General features: G+C 41.2%; 1 protein-coding gene across 1 annotated transcript in view; it reads right to left on the minus strand.

The window, feature by feature from the left end:
* The window catches only part of PPP2CB (protein phosphatase 2 catalytic subunit beta), a 34,393-nt gene extending 23,043 nt beyond the window's left edge, over positions 1 to 11,350 (minus strand). The window contains exon 1 of the mRNA XM_026508381.4: positions 11,208 to 11,350. Coding sequence (XP_026364166.1) covers positions 11,208 to 11,309 — 102 coding nt within the window. The 5' untranslated portion in view covers positions 11,310 to 11,350. The remainder of the gene's footprint in view (positions 1 to 11,207) is intronic.
* Positions 11,351 to 22,391: the final 11,041 nt, after the last annotated feature.

The raw sequence follows: 22,391 nt of genomic DNA on the forward strand, positions 1-22,391 counted from the left end.
CCAGGCGCCCCTAAACATTTGATTTTTAACTCACGACCTTTCTTCAGATTCCTGGTCACCAAACGATCATATTACTGTGAGATCACTTTGGCGTGCCTTCAGGAAATTATGTGACGGACTGGCAGAAGTATACAGTTTGCCTGATATTTAAAATTCTTAATGTAAAAACCTTTGTGTGTCAGCGGCCCCCCAAAACATCCCCAGGTTTGGTGGTGATTTGCAAGAAGACCAACACAACTCAATACAGAGTCATACTCATGGCTATGATTTATTACAACATAAGGATACAAAGGAAAGTCAGCAAAGGGAAGCAAAGTCCTGAGTAAATCAGGTGTAAGCTTCCAAGAGTCCTGTCCCCGGGGAGCCTCAGAATGCACTGAATGCCTGTAGCAATGAGTTGTGACAAGAAGTGTGAAATGCTGTCTACCATAGAAACTCATTAGAGACTTAGCGCCCAGGATTTGTAATTGGGAGATGGTAACACAGGTACCCTCTGCCTAGCGTTTACCGAAGTGAGGACAGCACGTGCTCAGCATAAAACATACTGTTTATGTAACAGTTTAGGCACAGTGAGTCATTCTTAAAGAGGGGATGGTGGGAACCCTCCCCAAATTCAAGCTCCCAGGCACCATCCAAGGGCGACCTTGAAATGAGGCCTTTCTACAGACAGTGGTCTCAGGGCTGCTATGTCAACTCTTTTCTGTACACTTTGTGATTCTATATGTAACGGTCATGAGTGATTTTTAATGTTACTCAGCACCCAAACTTTAATTATCTCTAGGATAGAAGACCAAGTTTAAACCTGTAAAGTGGGGGCGCCTGGGTGGCACAGCGGTTAAGTGCCTGCCTTCGGCTCAGGGCGTGATCCCGGCGTTCCGGGATCGAGCCCCACATCAGGCTCTTCCGCTATGAGCCTGCTTCTTCCTCTCCCACTCCCCCTGCTTGTGTTCCCTCTCTCGCTGGCTGTCTCTATCTCTGTCAAATAAATAAATAAATAAATAAATAAATCTAAAAAAATAAATAAATAAATAAACCTGTAAAGTGAGTGACTGTGGGGGTGGTAAATGGCACGTGGCAGGAAGCTGTTACTGTTGCACGCAATGCCGTCTACCTATCCATTCAAACTTGTTTCCTTTCTCACCCATTTAAGACATATTCTTTCTTGCTGCTATGAACCGAATCTATCTTAGGAAGAACACTGAGAAAACAAAAATTTGGGAATGACATCCGCATAAATAGGATGAACTATTTTCCCCTCTACCCATATTTTAGGAATAAAGAACATGCAAATGTACTAAAATTTCCTCCGTCCAACAGGTGACATTCTATTTTTGTGCTGGTGCCCATCACCAGAGCCATATTAATGAAAAGCTACTGAATTTGGTTTTGGCAGAGTCAGTATCCAAATTTTCTTTACCCTCTATTTACACATAATCTGCTCTAAAATATTATGGGTAAATTCATCAGAAGAAAGCCACAGAACAGACTGATCTGTGAAACAGGTGAGATTAAATGAAGTTAAACATCCTACAGAGCTAAATTAATGTAAGTAGGGTGCCTTTCCTCCTATAGTTACAAGGTGCTTCCATAAATGACATTTGATCTATTTAATTCAAGTACAGTTAACACAGTACTATATTAGTTTCACGTGTACAACAGGATGATTCAACAATTCTATACATCTCAGCGTTCAAGGTACCCTTTATCTGTTTCACCCATGCCCCCACCCAAACCTTCCATAACCACCAATTTGTTCTCTGTACTTAAGAGTGTTTTTTGTCTTATTTTTTCTTTGTTCATTTGTTTTGTTTCTGAGATCCCACCTATAAGTGAAATCATATGGTATTTGGTTTTCTCTGACTTTTTTTACTTAGCATTATACCTTCTAAGTCCATTCATTTTATTGCAAATGGCAAGATTTCAATCTTTTTTATGGCTGAGCAATATCCCATTGCATATCTACCACATCTTCCTATCCATCCATCACTGGACACTGCAGCCGCTTCTGTTTTAATAATGCTGCAATAAATATAAGGGTGCACAGATCCTGTTTAATTAGTGTTTCTCTTTTCTTTGGGTAAATACTCAGTAGTGGAATTACTGGATCATACGATGATTCTATTTTTAGTTTTTTGAGGAAACGCCACAGTTTTCCACAGTGGTTACATCAATTTACATTCCCACCAACAATGCACAAAGGTTCCTTTTTCTCCACATCCTTGCCAACACTTGCTATTTATTGTGTTTTTGCCTTTAGCCAGGTAGTTATAAGGTTCTTCCATAAATGATAAATGACAGCTAACTTTTTTTTTTTTTTTTAATGCAAGGAAGTGAATCTTTCCTTTCAGTTCAGCAACAGTCAGGTGTCTGTATGCCAAGCAATTTCAAGCCTAGAAACATATATAAGAATAAATCATATACTCTGTTGAAATAAAAAAAGAATGAGGTAATGTGCATGTACGTAAGTCAAAATATATTGCTCAGGGAAAAGTTTTAGGGTGTTATACCAGTGATCCCATTTTCATAGAAACGATATACCAAAAATAGGCCGCTCCCCAACATATGTTTTTTGCACACCAAGAACAAGGTGTGGAAAACCGTCTCTGATGCAGGAGGGCAGTGGATGGGGAAGGTGGGTACAACAGTGAAGAGCATTTGTGTTCTTTCCCCTATATTTGTAAGATGTTTAAATTTTTACAAGTATATATCACTTTTTAAATCTGAAAAAATAATTTTAAACTTCAAAAAAAATTCCAGATGGCAATAACTTAATTATAAAAACAATCACAGAGCTATATCCATACAATGCCATTTTATTCAGCCATAAAAAGGAACGAAGTACTGATAGATGCTACAACATGGAAGAATCTTGAAAATTTTATGCCAAGTGAAAGCAGCCAGACATAAAAGACTACATATTGCATGATTTCACTTATATAAAATGTCCAGAATAGCCAGATCTATAAACGAAGCAGATAGTGGTTGCCAAGGGATGGGGGAGGGGAGAGTGGGGCGTAACTGCTAAAAGGCAGAGCTTCTTTCCCGGGGTGACGAAAATGTGTGAGATCCTGGGGTTAGAACAAAATTATTTATGGATTTGAATCCTACCCAATCATTTCTCTTTAATACAGGCAGTTCTCACTGTGTATTAGTTCCTCTCTGCATGAATTTCAGTCTCCAAGGTTTAGTTAAACTGGGCCCCCAACAACATGGTTCAAATTTAAGTTACCACAGTATATTTACTGTAATTAAAAACCCTGCTGCGGGTACACACGTCACTACCTGAACAAAAGGTGCAGCATCATGATCAATAACCAATCACATCACTCATTTCAAAGTCTTTTAGGGATGGGTCAACGCACACTGCTATCAGGTTTATATCCAGACAGCAAAGTGTATAGCTGTGTTGCCTCCTTATCTTTTAGTAATAAACTCATGCAGCATTTTACAAAAACGGATACTCAAAAGAGGGATTTGGTCAACAATGATGAAACTGCAGCAAAGAAATGAAGAGTGGTAAGACTGAAAATGAATTTCAAATAAGAAATACATAGAAGAAATGGCCGACTGCGGGATGTGGATACTGCTGCCCCTGGAGAGACTCTAGACATGCAGCCAGGAAATAAATAGACTTAGTGACATAAATAAATAAGGAAACTTATTGACATATATGAGGAAAGTGGTTGTGGCGAAAAGAATGAAGATATCCCAGAGGAAGTGATGCTGGCAAAAAGCTCAGTAAAGGAGCTCTCAGAGATATCTTGCAACACTGAAAGCGCAAAGGAGAAAATGTTGGAATCTGATCCAAACTGAAGAAAAAAGGTAAATCAGAATCTTAGCATATTTCTTAAAGTAGCATTTCTCAAAATGCAATCTGGAATTTTTTTTAAAAGATTTATTTATTTATTTATTTATTTATTTATTTATTTATTTATTTATTTGATAGAGACAGCCAGTGAGAGAGGGAACACAAGCAGGGGGAGTGGGAGAGGAAGAAGCAGGCTCCCAGTGGAGGAGCCTGATGTGGGGCTCGATCCCAGGACCCTGGGATCAGGCCCTAAGCCGAAGGCAGACGCCCAACGACTGAGCCACCCAGGCACCCCGCAATCTGGAATTTCTAGATAACGAGACTTGTGATGTCTTTAAAAATACAAATTTTTGGACCTGCCAAGCCATAATCAGTCTCTGGGATGGAATTAAGGAACCTGAAGTTTTTATCTCCTTTCCAAGTGATCCTTATACACAGACACAGTTTAAGGAAAAGCTGGACCGTGTTGATTACACAAAAATGCTAAAAGGTCCAGAAGAAATTTTTTAAAAAGGGAAAGAATATTTTAAACATTAAATGGCTAACTTTCTGCATTTTCAGAGTTCACAGAATCAAGAAAAAGAAAATGTTATGAAATTACAACAAAGAATATACCAACTCAATTAGAGGGAAAATAACCTCACATCTTACACTGATTCTGATAAATCTACCCATGTTTTCCTCATGTATTTTGGCACTATGTTTCACTTATTTATAAAGTTCTTGTCACCTAAGATTTGTTATGGAGTAAAAATCTGTGTAGTTAAGAACCTTACCCACAGAGAGGTCTGGCATCTGCTCTTGCCTACTGGGATGTGATTGCTAGGCCCCAGAAAGTCCTGTTTCATGTAAGTAGTCTTTGCCTAGGGGCTCTGACCACTGGACAGTCTAACACGTTGATTTATGATGAGGGCTTTGGGTCACCCAGTGTCCGTTCTGCCTCTGAAGGAACTAGAGATCAAAGATATCAGGCCCTCCTGAACGTGTCTCTCCCCTTGGCTGACTTTAATCTGTATTCTTTCCGTGTAATCACGAATATAACAGCTTTCAGTGAGTTCTGCGAGGCCTTCCTGTGAATTACTGAACCTGGGAGAGCAGTTTTGGAACCCACCGAACATGCAATTGGTGTGACACATGACAGCAGTCTTGGGAATTGTGCCCTCTAATTTCTGCAATACCCCTTCAGATCACAAAAGTAAATCACTTTATGAATAATTTGCAAGGATTTCTCTGACCACTGTACTAAAAGAGCCTCTGAAACTCAAGCCTATCACTCTCCCCTATCCTCTGCTTTTTCTTCCTACCAAGAATCACTGTCTGGCATTCTATTAAATCTGTGTATCATCTGTCCCCTCTTCTGTTCACAGCTGAATTTCCGGTACTCTGAACAGCGTCTGGCACATAGGAGTACAACTAAAATTTGTTGAAGCTATGGTGTAAAAACACAATGACAGCATTTATTCAGCCACTCTTTTCTTTCTCATTTCCCACAGAACAAGTGCCTCTCTTGCTACCATAGCAAAGGCAAGACTGCACTGAGCCAATGCTCCTTATTCAGGACATAAGTATCACGTGGGAAATCTTTCAAAGGCAGAAAAAACTTAACAGCTACTTTCCTCTCTATGAAATGGGAAGAGCAAAATCAAAGGATAGCCTACACACTACCTTGGCACATTAAAAAAAATTACATGCTAAAAAGTCACTTCAAACAAAGTTTCACAGAGGACTGCATGGGTGAGGGGCACCCGGGCGGCTCAGCTGGTTGAGTGCCCAACTCTTGGTTTCTGCTCAGGTCATAATTTCAGGGTGGTGAGATCGAGTCCCATGTGGGGCTCTGCAACCAGCGAGGAGTCAGCTTGAGATTCTCTCTCTCCCCCTACCCGCCCTCTGCCCCCACTGGCCCTGGTTTGTGCTCTCTTTCTCTCTAAAAATAAAGAAATAAAATCTTAAAAAAAAAAAAAAAAGACTGAATTGGTGAGGACACAGTCTCACCTTCCCATCCCCTTCTCAAAGTAAAATGACTGTCTTTGTATAAAACACCAGTCAGCAGATCTTCAATGGAATGTTGCACACTTTTGTTGAACTGTATCATAGCACTACTGTAGTGCAAGTCAGTTATCTCAGACTACATCTCAAGGTTACAACTGAACTCTTCTGCACAAAAGTTATTTCAGTCGAAGGGCAGTTTGCAAGGCACAATAAACTGTCCCAGACTACAAGAGGCAGCAAGCCAACTCTAAGCTTGAGCTTCCCCATTCCCTAGAAAAGTAAGCAAATCTGTAATAAGCTGACCTCATTCCCTACCTTAATATGATTATTAAAGAAATTTAGAATTGAAAAGTAATGTTATAGGCAGTACAGACAAGATTTAACGAATAGTGTGAAAGAAAATGCATCTTTATGCAAGTTACTTGAAAGAACCAAGATTAGGTTTACATTTAAGTTACATTTACATGAAGGAGAATTATAAGGAAATCAGTCCAAAATAATTCAGAATTCCTATTTAATCTAAATGAAACTCAAATTCTCATACACAATAGATTACATCTATGATTTTAATGCCATTCTTCTTAGAAAGACTAAGTTCAGAAAATAGATATAGTTTATATAGTCTAAAACACAGTGACTGTTTTGGCATTAATTTTATCTTCAAAGTCTGGTATTTGGTTTATTTTTACCAAAGAAGGACTTCATGCACTAAGTCCCTCACAGTATTTATCCTGAAGAAAAGATGGTGAAGAAAAAATTTCTTCGGATCTTCAAATCAGAACAGAAGACACAGGCTACAAAAAAACACTACTCCTTGTGAAAAAAAGTGTATAATGTAGACTTTCATTTTATCTGTCTACAGGTATGTTTCAGGCATCATATGTAAGTCAAGAAATGAGCTGATTTTAAAGCCTGCTCTAGTCATTAGCAGTTCATGCTAGTCTAGTTTGCGTCTGCTTCTTTACCCGTCTGCGGAGAGGCTGGCTTACATAGGCGTGGAAAACGACAATTGGTTCAGTCAGCAGAATTGGGTTTTAACCTCATATTCCACTGTAATCAGGTCATTCTGTCTTACAGTAAGAAAGCAAGGAGCTACTTTCTACATCAGTGCATTTTAGACTCTGTCAAATGGACGACCATAGCTCAAGGGAAATGAAAATCAAGTACCAGTTAGGCTTTCTGGCTGTTAAGACCACTGAATTTTAGCTACAACCTATCAAAGAAAAAAGTAATCCGAGAGATTTTTCTCTATGCACAAAATTCACTTTTACTAGAATCTAATCTTCATTAAGATGGTTTCAGGCATTCAGGAATTTAAGCATGCTATTTCACATTAATGAGGTAAGTAATATCCTAATGATATTTCTATTTCAAGGCTGAAGCCACAACCCAGAAACCTATCCATTAGTCTTACATAATATTTATGTATTTATATCCCTACAAAGCCTCAAACATTTTCTCAGTAGGCGCTTTATAATCATCAGAATATAGATCTGCGAGCACACGAACAGGTTAAACTTCCCCATCTACTTAAGAGTATCATTACCGAGGTTCTTCAATATAAAATAAAGTTTATCAGGTAAAAGAGCCTAAAAAGTTTCTCTTCCTGCAGTGCTACCAAGAGGTAAATATAGTTCTGGTCACACGACGTCCTGAACAGCGCCAGACTGGCTCTCCGGGCACACTATCTTTTAAAATTACCGTACCCACTGCTGTTGCAGAAATGAATCACAGAAACAGTTACTCTACACACGGGGTCTAATTTGCAATTAGCTTCAAAAGCTGGTCCTAATTTAAGAGCTAGTCCTCTCAGAAGATGTGCCTTACTGTTTTAAGTAAACAATTTTTTTCTGCACAGAAATAACCTTGAGAGACAGACCATCCATCCATACCCGTATTTTTTCTAGTTCTTCCCCATTTGGGATTAGGATGGATCTTATTTTTGCCACTACCTCACAACAGGGCTTTTATCAGTACCACTTTGGTCTCAATTTCAGCTGACTCCTTCAGTTTTTAGGCAACCTGAATTAGAACAGGAATTTAATTTTGAGGGGGAAAAATCACCACCATATAATGCAACTTCCTATAGAGTATATTTTCAACAGACTCCAAAAAAATCCTGTTATTAAAAAAACAACAAAAACCAACCAATCAATCCAGTCACAAAGAATTAAACAAAAAGAGGATCTCTGTAACTAGGTTTAACATTTTATTTTTCTTTTATACTCTTTCTATATGCCTACCATTCTTGGCCTAGAAAGGTAGAGGAAGCATTAAGGAGACCAGGCAAGGTCTCCTTAGCCAAGGCCAAGTTTAAAGTTACTTCACGAAATTGATAGTAATCCTAGTACTTTGTGCTTTAGGTAACAGGGACCACATGAAATACTGCAACTTATTTTTCAGGATTCTATAACCACTATATAAAAACCTCTTTTGAAGTACATTCTCCATAGAGAAGTCATATCAACACATCTATTTATTTTACATCTTTTCCCAAAAGAAAATGAGACATTTAAAACAAGATAAAATGGCTATTTTTATTTGTTTTTTCCTAAGATAGCTTATTGCTTAATGGTACTTTACACAGGTAGTATTTTAATATTCACAAGCATCCCAGGATATAGGCAAATAATATTATCCTTGTCTTCAAAAAGGAAACAGAGGTGCAAAGAGACTGGGTGGAGCCAGGGTCTGAACTCAGACACGCAGACTATTAGATTTTACTGTAAGTAAACATTACACTTGCCAGGAAAAAAATGTTAGGGATAGGGATGTAAAACGGAACCAAAGACTCAGGTTAGAAGACACAATATATATGCCACCAAGGAAGGCCACAGTGGCTAGAATACGGTTGTAAAACTAAGCTATGCTCAAAATGGTGACGAGAAAAGACTACTACACTTCTCCATTCCACTGGCAACACGTGGTGAAGGCCAAAGATAAATGATTGGGGATTTTCACTTAAAAATTCATGTCTAGGAGCACCTGGGTGGCACAGCTGGTTAAACATCCCACTCTTGTTTATGGCTCAGGTTGTGATCTCGGGGTGATGGGATGGAGCCCTGTATCGGGTTCTGCACTGAGCGGGGAGTCTGCTAAGTCACTCTCACTCTGCCCCTCCCCGCCGCGCATGCGCTCTCTCAAATAAAATTTTTTTTTTAAGATTTTATTTATTTATTTGACAGAGCATAAGCAGGGGGAGCAGCAGGCAGAGGGAGCAGGAGATCAAATAAATCTTTAAAAAAATAAAAATAAAAGTTCATGGTTAGTGGATAAGTACAATTTTTTTTTAAGTGAGGAACATAAAAGCTTAAATATCGACCTATAAGGTCCTAGGGATTGGTAGTCCAATTTATTTAAGAGCTAAAGTACAATAATCTCTCTTGACAAATACAGAAAGATTCCTCAAGATTTAAGTGTGACTGAGGGGCGCCTGGCTGGCTCAGTCGGAGGAGCAGCTCACTCTTGATCTCAGGGTTGTGAGTTAGAGCCCCCCGTTAGGTATAGAGATTACTTACATAAATTAATTAAAAAAAAAAAAACCACCCACAAGAACAAAGACTTAAGTGTGACTGAGTAGCAGTACAATATTCTTCTCTAGGAATATATCTTTTTTTTTTTTTTAAAGATTTTATTTATTTATTCGACAGAGATAGAGACAGCCAGCGAGAGAGGGAACACAAGCAGGGGGAGTGGGAGAGGAAGAAGCAGTCTCCCAGCAGAGGAGCCCGATGTGGGGCTCGATCCCACAATGGAGGGATCATGCCCTGAGCTGAAGGCAGACGCCTAACGACTGAGCCACCCAGGAGCCCCACTAGGAATATATCTTAAAATTATTAGAGAGTCAAAGGGAAAAACTGAGTCAACACCAACTTTGTCCGTAACTTCAAATCTGTATCTAACGTTCACGGCAGGGTTAACAGACTCAACTAATTTCAAAACTAGGTATTTCAAAATTTAATGCTGACATTAGACCTTGAGAAAGCAATTTAAATTTTAGGACTCATAAATTATAGGTTATCAAACAAAAAAACCTGAAAGTCCACGTGACGCTATAAGTAATGTTTGTTTCAGAAAGAAAAAGGTACTACTGGCTTGGCGGTTCTGTTTACAGAAATTCTCCTGTGTTAACAAAGAGTTATTTAATATATAAAGGTCTTAGGTAACATTACACTTGTTAAAAACACTATTCTAACTTAATATTAGCTATTATTTCTCCATCCCTACGTTGCGTAATTTTAAGAGTGCCCCATTATTTCCTTCTCCAATGCATTTCTGAGGCATCCTGATTTCCAAACACAAACTATCAAAAAAGTCTTCTAGATTATGCCTTAAAAAAATACAAACAAACCCAACAACCTTAAGAATAATTTTGTTACTTTCATATAGCACCTTTCTACATAAAAACGTGTGAAAATTATTTAATCCAGATTATAAAAACTGAATGAGAAAAATTCTAGACTTTAAAGAGTTTGGAATAATTCCAGCGGTTAAAAAAACAATGGATACAGCATTCAGAAAATAGCCCGAGATCACCCAATCAAGAACGACTGTAAGCAGTTAACCACCTGCGTATTTTATTACTCTTTGGTATAGGAAAAACAACCACCACCAAAACCCCAAACACTTTACACATAACAGAAATAGAAAGAACTTTCTGAAACGCGCTGCCCTGCACCAAAAACACGCACCCCATTTATCATTTCAAGTAATCACTGTTGTCAAACTTAAGACATACTTTCTCGTTTTTGACAATATAACGCTTCCAAGAGGCAGTGCGAAGACTAGTCACCGTCTGTTTAAACCAAAGTCAACCTCTATTTAAAAAACCAGTCTGCCATTACACCCACCTCTCTAAAAACAAACGCTTAGCACATTCCGTCAGTGATTTTTGAAGGGCCCGATTCCCCTGGCAAAAATCCTACATCTAACAAGTTAATTAATACTATCATCCAGGTTAACTTTCGGTGCATTTTCAAATAAGAGATTGCATTACATTAATTTGCCGGCATTCTAAAGCGCCGAAATCGCCAGTCCTCATGTGAAACGTTAGGGTCAGTAATCCCCAGGAGAGCGTCGGTGACCCCAATAAAATCTAGGGCGTGGATTCCCGGTGCCACGTTTCCCCTCCCATCTACACGGGCCCCTTAGGCCAGTGAAGTGAGCTTCCGGAGGGGGCCGCAGGGTGGGTCCGGAGGGGAGGCAGAGGAGCCCGGGGAGGCCAGCTCAAGCCCGCTCCCGGAATGGCCCGACCCGCCGCCCAGGTGGACGTCCCAGCAAGGAGACACAGCCCCGCGGGGCCCCGGACCCGCTACGCCGGGCACAGCGCGGACAGGCCCCGGAGGGAAAGGGCCGCCGCGGACGCCCCCACCCGGCCCAGCGCTCCCGCATTTCTCCTCTGTTCTCTTACCTTTTCGCACAGAGTCCGCACTTGGTTCTCGTTAAGCTGTTTACACTCGTTCAGCTGCTCGACCCACTGGTCCAGCTCCTTGGTGAACGCCTTGTCGTCCATGGCGGCCCGATCCCCCGGCCCGCCGCCTCCCTCCCCCCTCCCCGCCCCTTCCCACCCCCGCGCCGGGCGCCGCTCCCCTCTCCCGCCGCCGCCGCGGCCGCCAGCTCCCAGCGGGAGAGGAGGGAGCGAGGGAGCGCGGCTGCGGGCCCCTCGCCCCGCCCAAGGCCAGCGGGCGGCTCCGGGCGCGCGGCCTAGAGGAGACCCTCGCCCGCCCGGCTGCGCGCCCCGGAGTCGGTGAAGGGCGCGCGCGGGAAGGTTGGCGGGAGGGCGGCGCGGGTCTTCGGCGCAGCACCTGCCGAACGCTAACCACCCACCGCCGCCGCCTCCCGCCCGCCGGCCTCTCCCGACTCTCTCGCCCCTTCTCTCGCTCTTTCTCTCCCCTCCCTCTGGGTTTCCGTCATCGCCCGGGCATTTCCGCCGGGAACAGGCGAGCCGGCGGCGCCGCCAAGGCTCGGGAGGCGAGGAAGGTGCAGCGCCCCCGTGTGGCTCGGCGGATAAATGGCCCCGGGGGAGGGCGCGGAGGGTGGCCCCGTTTTTCCCCTCCTCCCTTCTCTAACCTTCCCAACTTGGGGTCCGGACTAATAGCTCCTGGTCCTTCCATCATATTCTTTTCTCTGGGAGCTTAGACCCACCTCAGTCTCCCGCAGTGCTATTTCAGCGCTCTGGAGAGGAACTGGGAAACCTGTGCCTTTCCTCAGCAACGTTGTCTCTCCAGAGTCTAGCACTCTCCCATAGCAAGCATTCAATATTTATTGGGTGTGTAAATGAGTTCTTTCTAGCCTTATCTCTGCCACTAACTAGCTGTGGACCCTAACGTCACGAAGACTTTCTTTCTTTCTTTCTTTCTTTCTTTCTTTCTTTCTTTCTTTCTTTCTTTCTGGTTTGATTGTATTTGAGAGAGCGCGCGCACTCTCTCAAATAAAGGAGGAGAGAACCCCCTCAAGTGGGGGGAGGGGCAGAGGGAGAAGGACAAGCAGACCCCCCCCCCATCTCACCCCAGGGAGGAGTCTGAAGCCAGCAGGATCCCAGGACCCTGAGATCATGACCCCAGCCGAAGTCCCTTAGCCGACTGAGCCCTCCCAGGCGCCCCTCTTTCATGATTTTTCTGTATGATAACAATCTGTGTCCCTTCCAGCTCCAGCCTTCTTCGCTGTATTTTCTGCAGTGTTTACTGTGTTCTAATGATTTGTGCATTCACCAAGTATCTATTGAGCAACTGCTAACTGCCACGTCCCTTGTAGAGCAGGTGCTAAGCACCCATACTGAGGACACCTACTACCGCCACTCAGCGCAGGTGAGAGGCGACATCCTCTGTCAGAAGGCAAGCCGTCTGATCTTGGCTTCGCCAACTTCTTCGCTGTGGCCTTGGGCAATCACCAAATCTCCCCATCCTAAGATTCCTCATCTGTTAAAAGGGCTCAGTAAGGCCTACCTTTTCAGGTTATGAAGAAACATGTTACAAGTGCCTATCCGTGGGGCATCTGGGTGGCTCAGTCCTTAAGCGGCTGCCTTCAGCTCAGGTCATGACCCCAGAGTGCTGGGATCGAGCCCCACCTCTGGCTCCCTGCTAAGTCGGTATCTTGCTTCTCCCTCTCCCACTCCTCCTCTAGCTGTCTCTCTCTCTGTCAAATAAATAAATAAAATCTTTAAAAACAAAACAAGTGCCTATCCAATAGTATATAGTATGGGAGCAACATGCTACATGCCTTAGGCCACTGGGCAATGTTATAGAAAGCTTTAGGAGGTGGTATTTGAACTGAATTTTGAACCTTCTTCCCAGGCAACACCTTGAAGTTGCCTGAAGAAGAGGAAAGAAGTTGCAAGGAATTTTTTTTTTTTTTTTTTTTTTTTTTTTGGTGGAGAACACATGTGTGAAATCTCACTGTCTAGAAAGCTACTTCTATCAATAGAAATAGGTCATGTGGCGGGAAATGAGACTGGAAGACATCCTGATCTCAAGTGACTTGTAAATAGTACCGAACCAAGTGAAGGAGAAAACATGAAAAGAGGATGAAGAGAAGGAGCAACTGTATCATTGCAGTAGATGTTTCAGTCTCCGAGGACCTTAGTCTATAAGGGTTTGATTAAAGGAGGCTGAATTTCAGCCAAACCTGGAAAGCTCAGAACGCAAATGAGGATGATATTTTCGAAGTTCCTAGAGAAAATGGATTGAGAACAGTAAAAAAAATGACCTGGAAAAATGGGAACTATGGATCGTGTTTGGGGAGGGAGGTCCTTGAGGTAGAAGCAAATGTGTTTGGAATTCATGTGAGAGAATGTTCCTAGAGTGCGAGGTAGGGAAACAAGTTTGTGAAAATAGTGCTTCTGAAAAGTTTAGTCGAGTTATGCTGTCAAACAATAACAAATGCTTTTTTGAGTCCTTCCTCGGTGCTATGAGTTCTCCTTGTACCTTCCTGTTTAGTCCTTCCGTAATCCCATGACACAGGTATTACTATTCTCCTGTTTTACAGATGAAGAAACAGATGTGTAGCGGTTTAAAAACACACCCAGGTCACCCAGATACTAACTGGTGGAGTGGGAATGAACACCTAAGTCTGACTTCTCCCATGCTTTCCGTTCTATGACCTCTGCAGTCTGATGGGAGTTGGGAAAGCTGAGTTTGGTCGAGCAGTCAAGGGACATGGGGATTGCAATATCACTTTTTGGTATTTTGGTTGTAAAGGCATCTTAATTAAAAATAAAAACTGTAATTCTTGAACACTTTCTTTTCTCGTTGCTTCTGTGATGCATGTATGTTGGTGCATGTTGTGTGTTTCATCTTGGGGAACATAACCGTCAACCTCTAATCCTTGCTTATCACTTGCCGTATAGAACTGCATTTAATCTTAGGGATGCAAGCCAGTTCTACGTTTCTTTGTTTACCAGAAGTGCTCTCATTTGTATTTCTTTACCTCTTTCCTTTTGGTCACAGAATTTTAAAATCGCTGACTTCAGCTGATCTTTTGCCTTAAAATTACATGTTAGATTTTGTTCTTACACAACTGACTAGGTTCTTTTAAAATTTATAAATATTGATATTTTTTCTTGATTTAAATGGCTTCATGCCATTTAATAATATGAAATATGAATCATTTATGTTTTGTAATGTATCCAGAAAGTTAAATGTTTCATTTAAAATTATATACATTGTATTGTTCTAAAAAAGATTCTTCTATACCACCATACTTCTCAAAAGATTAAATAAATACCTTTACTTCTAGTTAAAAAACTTTTTGATAATTGCAAGGTGAAGATAATACTGTTGAAATTGACAAAGGGAATTCTGTGTCAGAATCTCCAGCAGTAATGATGAAATAAAAAAGACAGAGTCCGGGGCGCCTGAGTGGCTCAGTCGGTTAAGCGTCCAACTCTTGATCTCAGCTTAGATCTTGATCCCAGGGTTGTGAGTTCCAGCCCTGTCCTGGGCTCCACGGTGGGCATGGAGCTTACTTAGGGAGAAAGAAAGAAAGAAGAAAGTCAAATTGGAAATGCAAGAAAGAGGGAGAGAAGAAAGAAAGAAGAGAGAAAGAAAGAAGAAAGTCAATTGGAAAGGCTTTATTTGAATTTAAAAACTACAAATCACTACAAATAAGCTATTAATAGAAAGATCATAGTTCTTATCATTATGATTTTGACGCCATAGTTTTCATTCTGGCCAACACTGGTATAGCAGAGATTGCTAAGTAGTCAAGCTAATATCCACTGTACAATTATGTTTGGAGTAAAAAAAAAATGCCCTGCTTAAAAAATTACATAGGAGTAGTCATATGGTGTAATTCTGGCAAAAGAGATGTGAATAAAAGTAGCTGAGAGGGGCTGTACCAGAAAGCTTGTTAAAAGGAGTAAACTTCATAGGCTCTTGCCTGGAACTCACTGCAGGAGATGGAACAGCCATTTCGCAGCCAGCAGAAAAAAGCGAAAGGCTAAAGGGATGGCTAAGAAGAAAGATAAAAAGAACTTGGGGTCCTTATGGCAATGTGAAATCAGAATAGCAGCTCTGGACTGTCTACCTCCAAACTTATTATGAGGGGAAAAACCCTTTGTATCTGTTTAAGCTTCATTTAGGGCGTTTTTTTGGTTTTTTTTTTTTTAAGATTTTATTTCTTTGAGACAGAGTGAGAGAGAGACAGAGAGAGAGCACATGCCCGAGCAGGAGGAGGAGGAGTGGGAGAGGGAGAAGCAGGCTCCCCACTGAGCAGGGAGCCCGATGCCATGCGATGTGGAGCTGGATCCCAGGACCCTGGGATCATGACCTGAGCTGATGGCAGATGCTTAACTGACTGAGCCACCCAGGCGCCCCCATTTAGGGGTTTTATTACATCTAAACACAAACCTGACTGATACATCCAGATACTATTCATTATATACTTCGACTAAATGACAGGTGGAAAATTGTATGATTTTTTTGGCGTTTAGTGAGGTTGAGCAATTTTTCATATCTTTTGACATTTAGATCACATATGTGAATTGAGCCCTCATTGGGTTTTCACTTCCTTAGTACTGATTTATAGGCTGCCTGATATACAGGTGTCAAATATTTTACACTGTGTTACTTGGATACGAAAGTGTTTGATTTTAGTTTTTTAAAAAATGTTTTATTTTTAAGATTTTATTATATTTTATTTTTTAAAGATTTTATTTATTTATTTGAGAGAGAGAGAGGGAGCATAGTGGGGAGGGGCAGAGGGAGAAGGAGAGAGAGTCTTAAGCAGACTGAGCTGAGTGAGGGGCCCCACATGGGGCTCAATACCACAACCCTGAGATCATGACCTGAGTGTAAATCAAGAGTTGGATACTAAACTGCGCCACCCAGGTGCCCCTTTTATTTATTTAATTAGTAAAAAAATTTAAAGTAATCTCTATACCCAAGTGGGCCTTGAACTCACAACCCCAAGACCCAGAGTCACATGCTCCACTGACTGAGCCATCCAGGTGCCCTCATTATAACCATTTTTAAGCATACAATTCCATGTCATTAAGTACATTCACAACATTAAGCAACTCTCACCACTATCATCTCCAGAGTTTTTCATCAACCCAAACAGAAACTCTGTACCAATTAGACAATAATCTCATTCCCCCCAATACATGTATACCTTTTTTTTTTTTTTTAAGATTTAGTTATTTATTTTACAGAGAGAGAGTGAGTGTGTGTGCAAGCAAGGGAAGGGCAGAGGGAGAGAGAGAGGGGAAGCCGACTTCTCCTGAACGCAGAGTCCGCCGAGGGGCTCAGTCTCACAGCCCTGAGATCAGGACCTGGACTGAAACCAAGAGTCTGCCACTTAACAGACGAGACACCCAGGCGCCCCTACATATACCTTTATGTATTATTTATCATAAGCCTCAAGAGAGCCCTATCCCCTGACAGCCTAGGAACCTCCGGTGCTTATTCTAATACTCCTGAGATGTCTGGATTATTGATCTAACTGAATTGGTTCCATTGATTCTAAGATACTGGGTTTTTTGGGTTTTTAAAAAAGATTTATTTATTTATTTATTTATTTATTTATTTATTTATTTGAGAGAGAGAGAGAGAGGGAGAGAAAGCACAAGCAGGGGGAGCTGGCACAGGGAGAGGGAGAAGCAGGCTCCCTGACACAGGGCTCGATCCCATGACCTGAGCTGAAGGCAGATGCCCAACCGACTGAGCCACCCAGGTGCCCCGTTTTTGTTTTTGTTTTTTTTCCTAATGTAACATCTCTGAAATTGAGTCCCACCTTACTCTCAGTGACATCTTAGATTCAGTCAAACCCTGTTTAGAATGAGCGTTTGTAGCCAACGTGCTATGTTCACGTTATTTTAGTTTGGTGTCTCCCCACTCTCCATTTCAGTGTGGTTATTGTATTCATTTAACAATTAATTTTGTTTCTGCTTGTCTGTAGTTTACTTCCATCCTTACTGATTTGATTTTCTTTTTGGTATGTAGAACATTATATAAGCTTCCAAAAGTAACATTTATCCAAAAAGGTGAATTCAGAAAAATTTTTCCCTTATCCCTTCTTTCCCTTATCCCTTTCACCCTGTTCTCTGTGTAGTAACCAGCTTCATTGTTTTCTGCTTTTTCCAGTGTTCTTTTTTTTTTTTAAAGATTTTATTTATTTATTTGACAGAGAGACAGCCAGTGAGAGAGGGAACGCAAGCAGGGGGAGTGGGAGAGGAAGAAGCAGGCTCCCAGTGGAGGAGCCTGATGTGGGGCTCGATCCCAGAACACTGGGATCACGCCCTGAGCTGAAGGCAGATGCTTAATGACTGAGCTACCCAGGCGCCCCTTCCAGTGTTCTTTTATGCAAAAGTGTTGGGGTTAACCTGGAGCATGAAATCAGCCATAATGCCTGGCTTGCTACGATGTAACACGGAGGCTGCTGAGGGCAGGGAAGGTTTCAGGGATGGGCGTAGGCCTTTGGAATACGGAGGCCTATGTGACCACTCTGCCGTTGGAATGCTGCAGGGAGTTGCCTTCCCGAAACTTTCCCGGCCGAAACAGTCGTCCTGTGATCTAAGATGTAGGCATTGTCCCTTAGGCTATGTTTAGCAGAACTCAGAGAACATGCAAATTAGCATATCGTGTCTTTCCAGTAAGCAGATCCTCAGTTTCAGTAAGACCCCTTGTCACACATCACATGCTTGAGCAACAGTGATAAGGATTTGTGAGTATCCTGAAGGACCAATAAAAGCGGGAGCAGAGAAGGGCAAAGGGTCTTTGCCTTTAAGCATTGACCTACTTACCTTCTCTTCTCAGAAGGGCAAAGGGTGTTTGCCTTTGAGCGTTGACCTACTTACCTTCTCTTCTCTTTCACAGCAAAGTTTGGAGTAATCTTTCTTCCGTCAGTACAGGAATTGCTGGCCATTCCCGTCAGGAAAGTATGCATGTATATTTCACCTTTTTTATGCAAAAGGTAATACATATACTCTCTTGTACTCTGCTTTTTTCCATTGACTATTCCATAGAAAACACTCCTTACTGGTTCGTATAGATTGTCCTCATTCTGTTTACAGCTACATAGTCCTTTGGTGTATGTAACATAGTTTGTTCAGCTATGCCTGAATGTTTGGGCATTTAGGTAATTGCCAAGATTTTGCAATTACAAATAATACATTTATATTTTATATTATTGGAGATTTGTCATCTAGATCAATTCCTGAAAGTAGGGTTACTGGGTCAGAGAGTAAAGGCATATGTTGTTTCTTTAGATATTGACAACTTCTGCAGAGATTGTGCAACTGAACACTCCCACAAACAGTGTATGAAGTGCCTGTTTCCCCACAGCTTCCCCAACGGAGTACACGGTCAAGCTTTTAAAAATTGTGCCAATATGATAGGTGAGAAATGGTATCTTGATGTATTTTTAATTTGCATTTGTCCTTTTTTTCATTTTTCTCCCAAACTAGGTTACTGTGACTGGCATAATTATGAATAATTCCCTAGGTCTAAACAGGGATGTATCTTCCGCCTATTTCAAGGGCTCTCCATGCAGTATCTGAACAAAATTGGGGTTTGATTAACAGCAAAAAATGCATTTCTAACTAGGGATGACTCTTGAGTAGGCGAAGAACAGTCTGTCACAAACACAAAGGGCATTATCTACCCAAAGTTCGCTTACGCACGTTTTCTCACATGAGCCTTCAGGGAAACGAAGATGCAATAATTAAGAAACATGCTGGTACATTTCTTAGCGCTGGTGCTGACAGGCAAGGTAGGGAGTAAATGTCAAGAATTGGATTGGTTAGGGGCGCCTGGGTGGCACAGCGGTTAAGCGTCTGCCTTCGGCTCAGGGCGTGATCCTGGCGTTCTGGGATCGAGCCCCACATCGGGCTCCTCTGCTGGGAGCCTGCTTCTTCCTCTCCCACTCCCCCTGCTTGTGTTCCCTCTCTCGCTGGCTGTCTCTATCTCTGTCAAATAAATAAATAAAATCTTTAAAAAAAAAAAAAGAATTGGATTGGTTAGGGGCGCCTGGGTGGCTCAGTCGGTTCAGCGTCTGCCTTGGGCTCAGGTCATGATCTGAGAGTCCTGGGATTGAGCCCCATGTCAGGCTTCCTGCTCAGCGGGGAGCCTGCTTCTCCCTCTCCCTTTGCCTGCTGCTCCCGTTGCTTGTTCTCTCTCTGTCAAATAAATAAAAATCTAAAAATAAATTTAAAAAAGAATCTTCTTAAAAAAATAATAATTAGTGTTGAGATAAACTTTGACTCAAGATCTAAAGCTGCGAATGATTGGAAATTGGAAACTGGAGGTGCCTCAAGTAATCAAAACCTGAAGTACTGGGTACAAATAACCAAAAAAAGCCTAAAGTGGGGACAGTCTTGTGAAGGACTCTGCACTTCACTTGAGGGGCCTGTGCCAACCCCGTGTAGTGTCAGAATTGAAATGAATTGCAATACACCCATTTACTGTCACGGAATTCATGACAGAACAGTGCAACACATTAAGTTTTTATCCGAATACATCTTTTGACAGGTGAACTTATGACACCTACAGTCTTGGTTACAACTATATTTAGCTTATTTTCATCTTAACACTTTAAAAAATAGTTAAAGTTGTCATAGTTACATAATTTTTTAAATTCATGGCTATAATTTATATCCTTTCATAGTTTGCTATGGGAATTAACTCCCCACTTTCTTTTGGTTCTCAGACGCACAGGTATACTTAATCCTCTCATTTTATGGCGTATTGTCAACAAGTCTGTGCAAAATCCCTGCTTTCCTCTTTCATCCTGGGTACAGGATCTCATCTCTCCCTTGAAAAGTATCCTTTAATGTATTTGACATATATTCTTAAATTATCTGTGTAAACTATATAGTATTATGTCTCATATGCATGTACATATATTTGTATTGTGCTACACATTTGTTTCCAACTTCACTAAATGGTGACCATTATTGTATTAAGTATTGAGCTTCTAACTTTTAATGTATAGTATTTTATTTTATTTTATTTTTAAAGATTTTATTTATTCGACAGAGATAGAGACAGCCAGCGAGAGAGGGAACACAAGCAGGGGGAGTGGGAGAGGAAGAAGCAGGCTCATAGCGGAGGAGCCTGATGTGGGACTCGATCCCAGAATGCCGGGATCACGCCCTGAGCCGAAGGCAGACGCTTAACCGCTGTGCCACCCAGGCGCCCCTAATGTATAGTATTTTAATGTACAGTATGAATCCACTGGAGTTTATCTATTTCCCTAGTATTACCTACCTTTCTGATTTTTTTTTTTTTGAAATTCTGATTTGAGAAATTTGCATTTCTCCTCTACTAGTTAGTTTGAACATCTCATTATGCACTTGTTGGCCATTGGGCATTCTCTTCTGGGATTTACCTTATTTAAATCACAGGAGGCTCAATGCTCCTGTTTTGTTTGATCTCCAGGAGAATGTTCTATATGTTAATCCCTAGTTTTGTGTCAAGTAACTTTTCTCAGTCTGTCATCAATCTGTGAAGTTCTTTGAATAGAAATGGTGGTTGTTGTCAAATCCATTTTATTTTCCTTTTTGTGATTTTTTGGTCTTAAATCATTTCCTACTCTTCGGTCTACATTTTCGTTTATTAACTCTTAGTATGGGTTTGTTCACTATGAAAAGCAGGGGTCCAGATGGAGATGTAATCATGAGGAAACACCAAACTCAAACTGAGGGACATTGTATAAATTAATTTGTTTCAACTGTGTCAAGGGATAAAAATCAAGGAAAGACTGATGAGACATTCTAGACTAAAGAGAGCTGGCCATGAAATACAACATGTGGTTCTAACCTGGATCTTTTTGCTCTAAGGCCCACTCCTGGGAACCAGTGGTGAAGATTACATGGGGTCTAAGGATTAGATGGTAATAAGGTATTGGTGTGAATTTCCTGATTTTGATGATTGTACTATTATGTAGGAGAATTTCCTTCTTTGTAGGAGACACGCACTGAAGTATTCATTAGTGGTGCGATATCAACTCACGAACTTACCCTTCACTGGTTCAAGAGTAAAAGTTTTTCCAACTTTTCTCTAAGTTTGTGACTGTTTAAAAAATTTTTTGTTGTTGTTCTTCAGATCTAAATAGAGATAAAATCAGTAACCCTTACCTGAAGATAAGGTCATTCTGCATCAATAGGAGCCCATTTCCCAATGTTTACATGGGAAAAATTATAAGGCACATGCTAACCTCAAATTTCCAATTTCTTAAAATTTAACAAAAACATGATAAATTATCCATGTACAAATAACAGGCTATCATGTTTGAGTGTAAAATACTTGAAACATAGATTTCTGATCGCCAAACAATATGGCTTTAATAAACAGTGGCTTTGTATGTAATAGTTATCTTCTTGTCTGTCTGCAGTTTTCTTCAACGTGCTCTCATCTGGGATGGTACTCATAACATGTACCAGGCAAACGAAGGGCTACACATGAAAGATAAATGTGGGAAAAAGGCTTTCGGACAAAAATGCAATAGTTGAGAAAGGTTCACATTGAGTATTAGCTGTGATTTCGAGACAGCTATTTTTGACACCTGGGGCACTTCTAAAGATGTGAGTCTGTGTGGTCTATCTATGCATTCGGGAATGTCACAAGACTTTTCTATACATCATGTCGTTAAACATTACATTGAATTTGGGGGGACATAATTTTTCCAATATTAAACAGGCTGAAAAAAATATCTAAATGTGAATTTTGGGTATTAAAAGCCAAATAGCAGCATTGGGGAAATGAAAATCAAAATTCAAAGATATATCATCTCATATGCATTAGGATGACTACTATGAAAAAACAAAAACAAAAAACAGTGGGGCACCTGGGTGGCTCAGTCCGTTAAGCATCAGACTCTTGATTTCGGCTCAGGTTGTGATCTGAGGGTCGTGAGATGGAGCCCCATTGGGCTCTGGGCTCAGCAGGGAGTCTGCTTGGGATTCTCTCCCTTGGCCCCCTCCCCCACGCTCACCCTCCCTCTCTCTTAAAAAAAAATCTTGAAAAATTACAGGAATAACAAATGTTGGTGAAGAGGTGGTAAAACTGAAATCCTCCTGCACTGTTGGTGGGAATGTAAAATAGTGGAGCCACTATGGAAAACATTATGGTAGATCCTTGAAAAAGTAAAAATAGAATCA

The sequence above is a fragment of the Ursus arctos genome, unplaced genomic scaffold (assembly GCF_023065955.2).
Source record: "Ursus arctos isolate Adak ecotype North America unplaced genomic scaffold, UrsArc2.0 scaffold_27, whole genome shotgun sequence".
In the NCBI taxonomy this organism is placed as follows: domain Eukaryota; kingdom Metazoa; phylum Chordata; class Mammalia; order Carnivora; family Ursidae; genus Ursus; species Ursus arctos.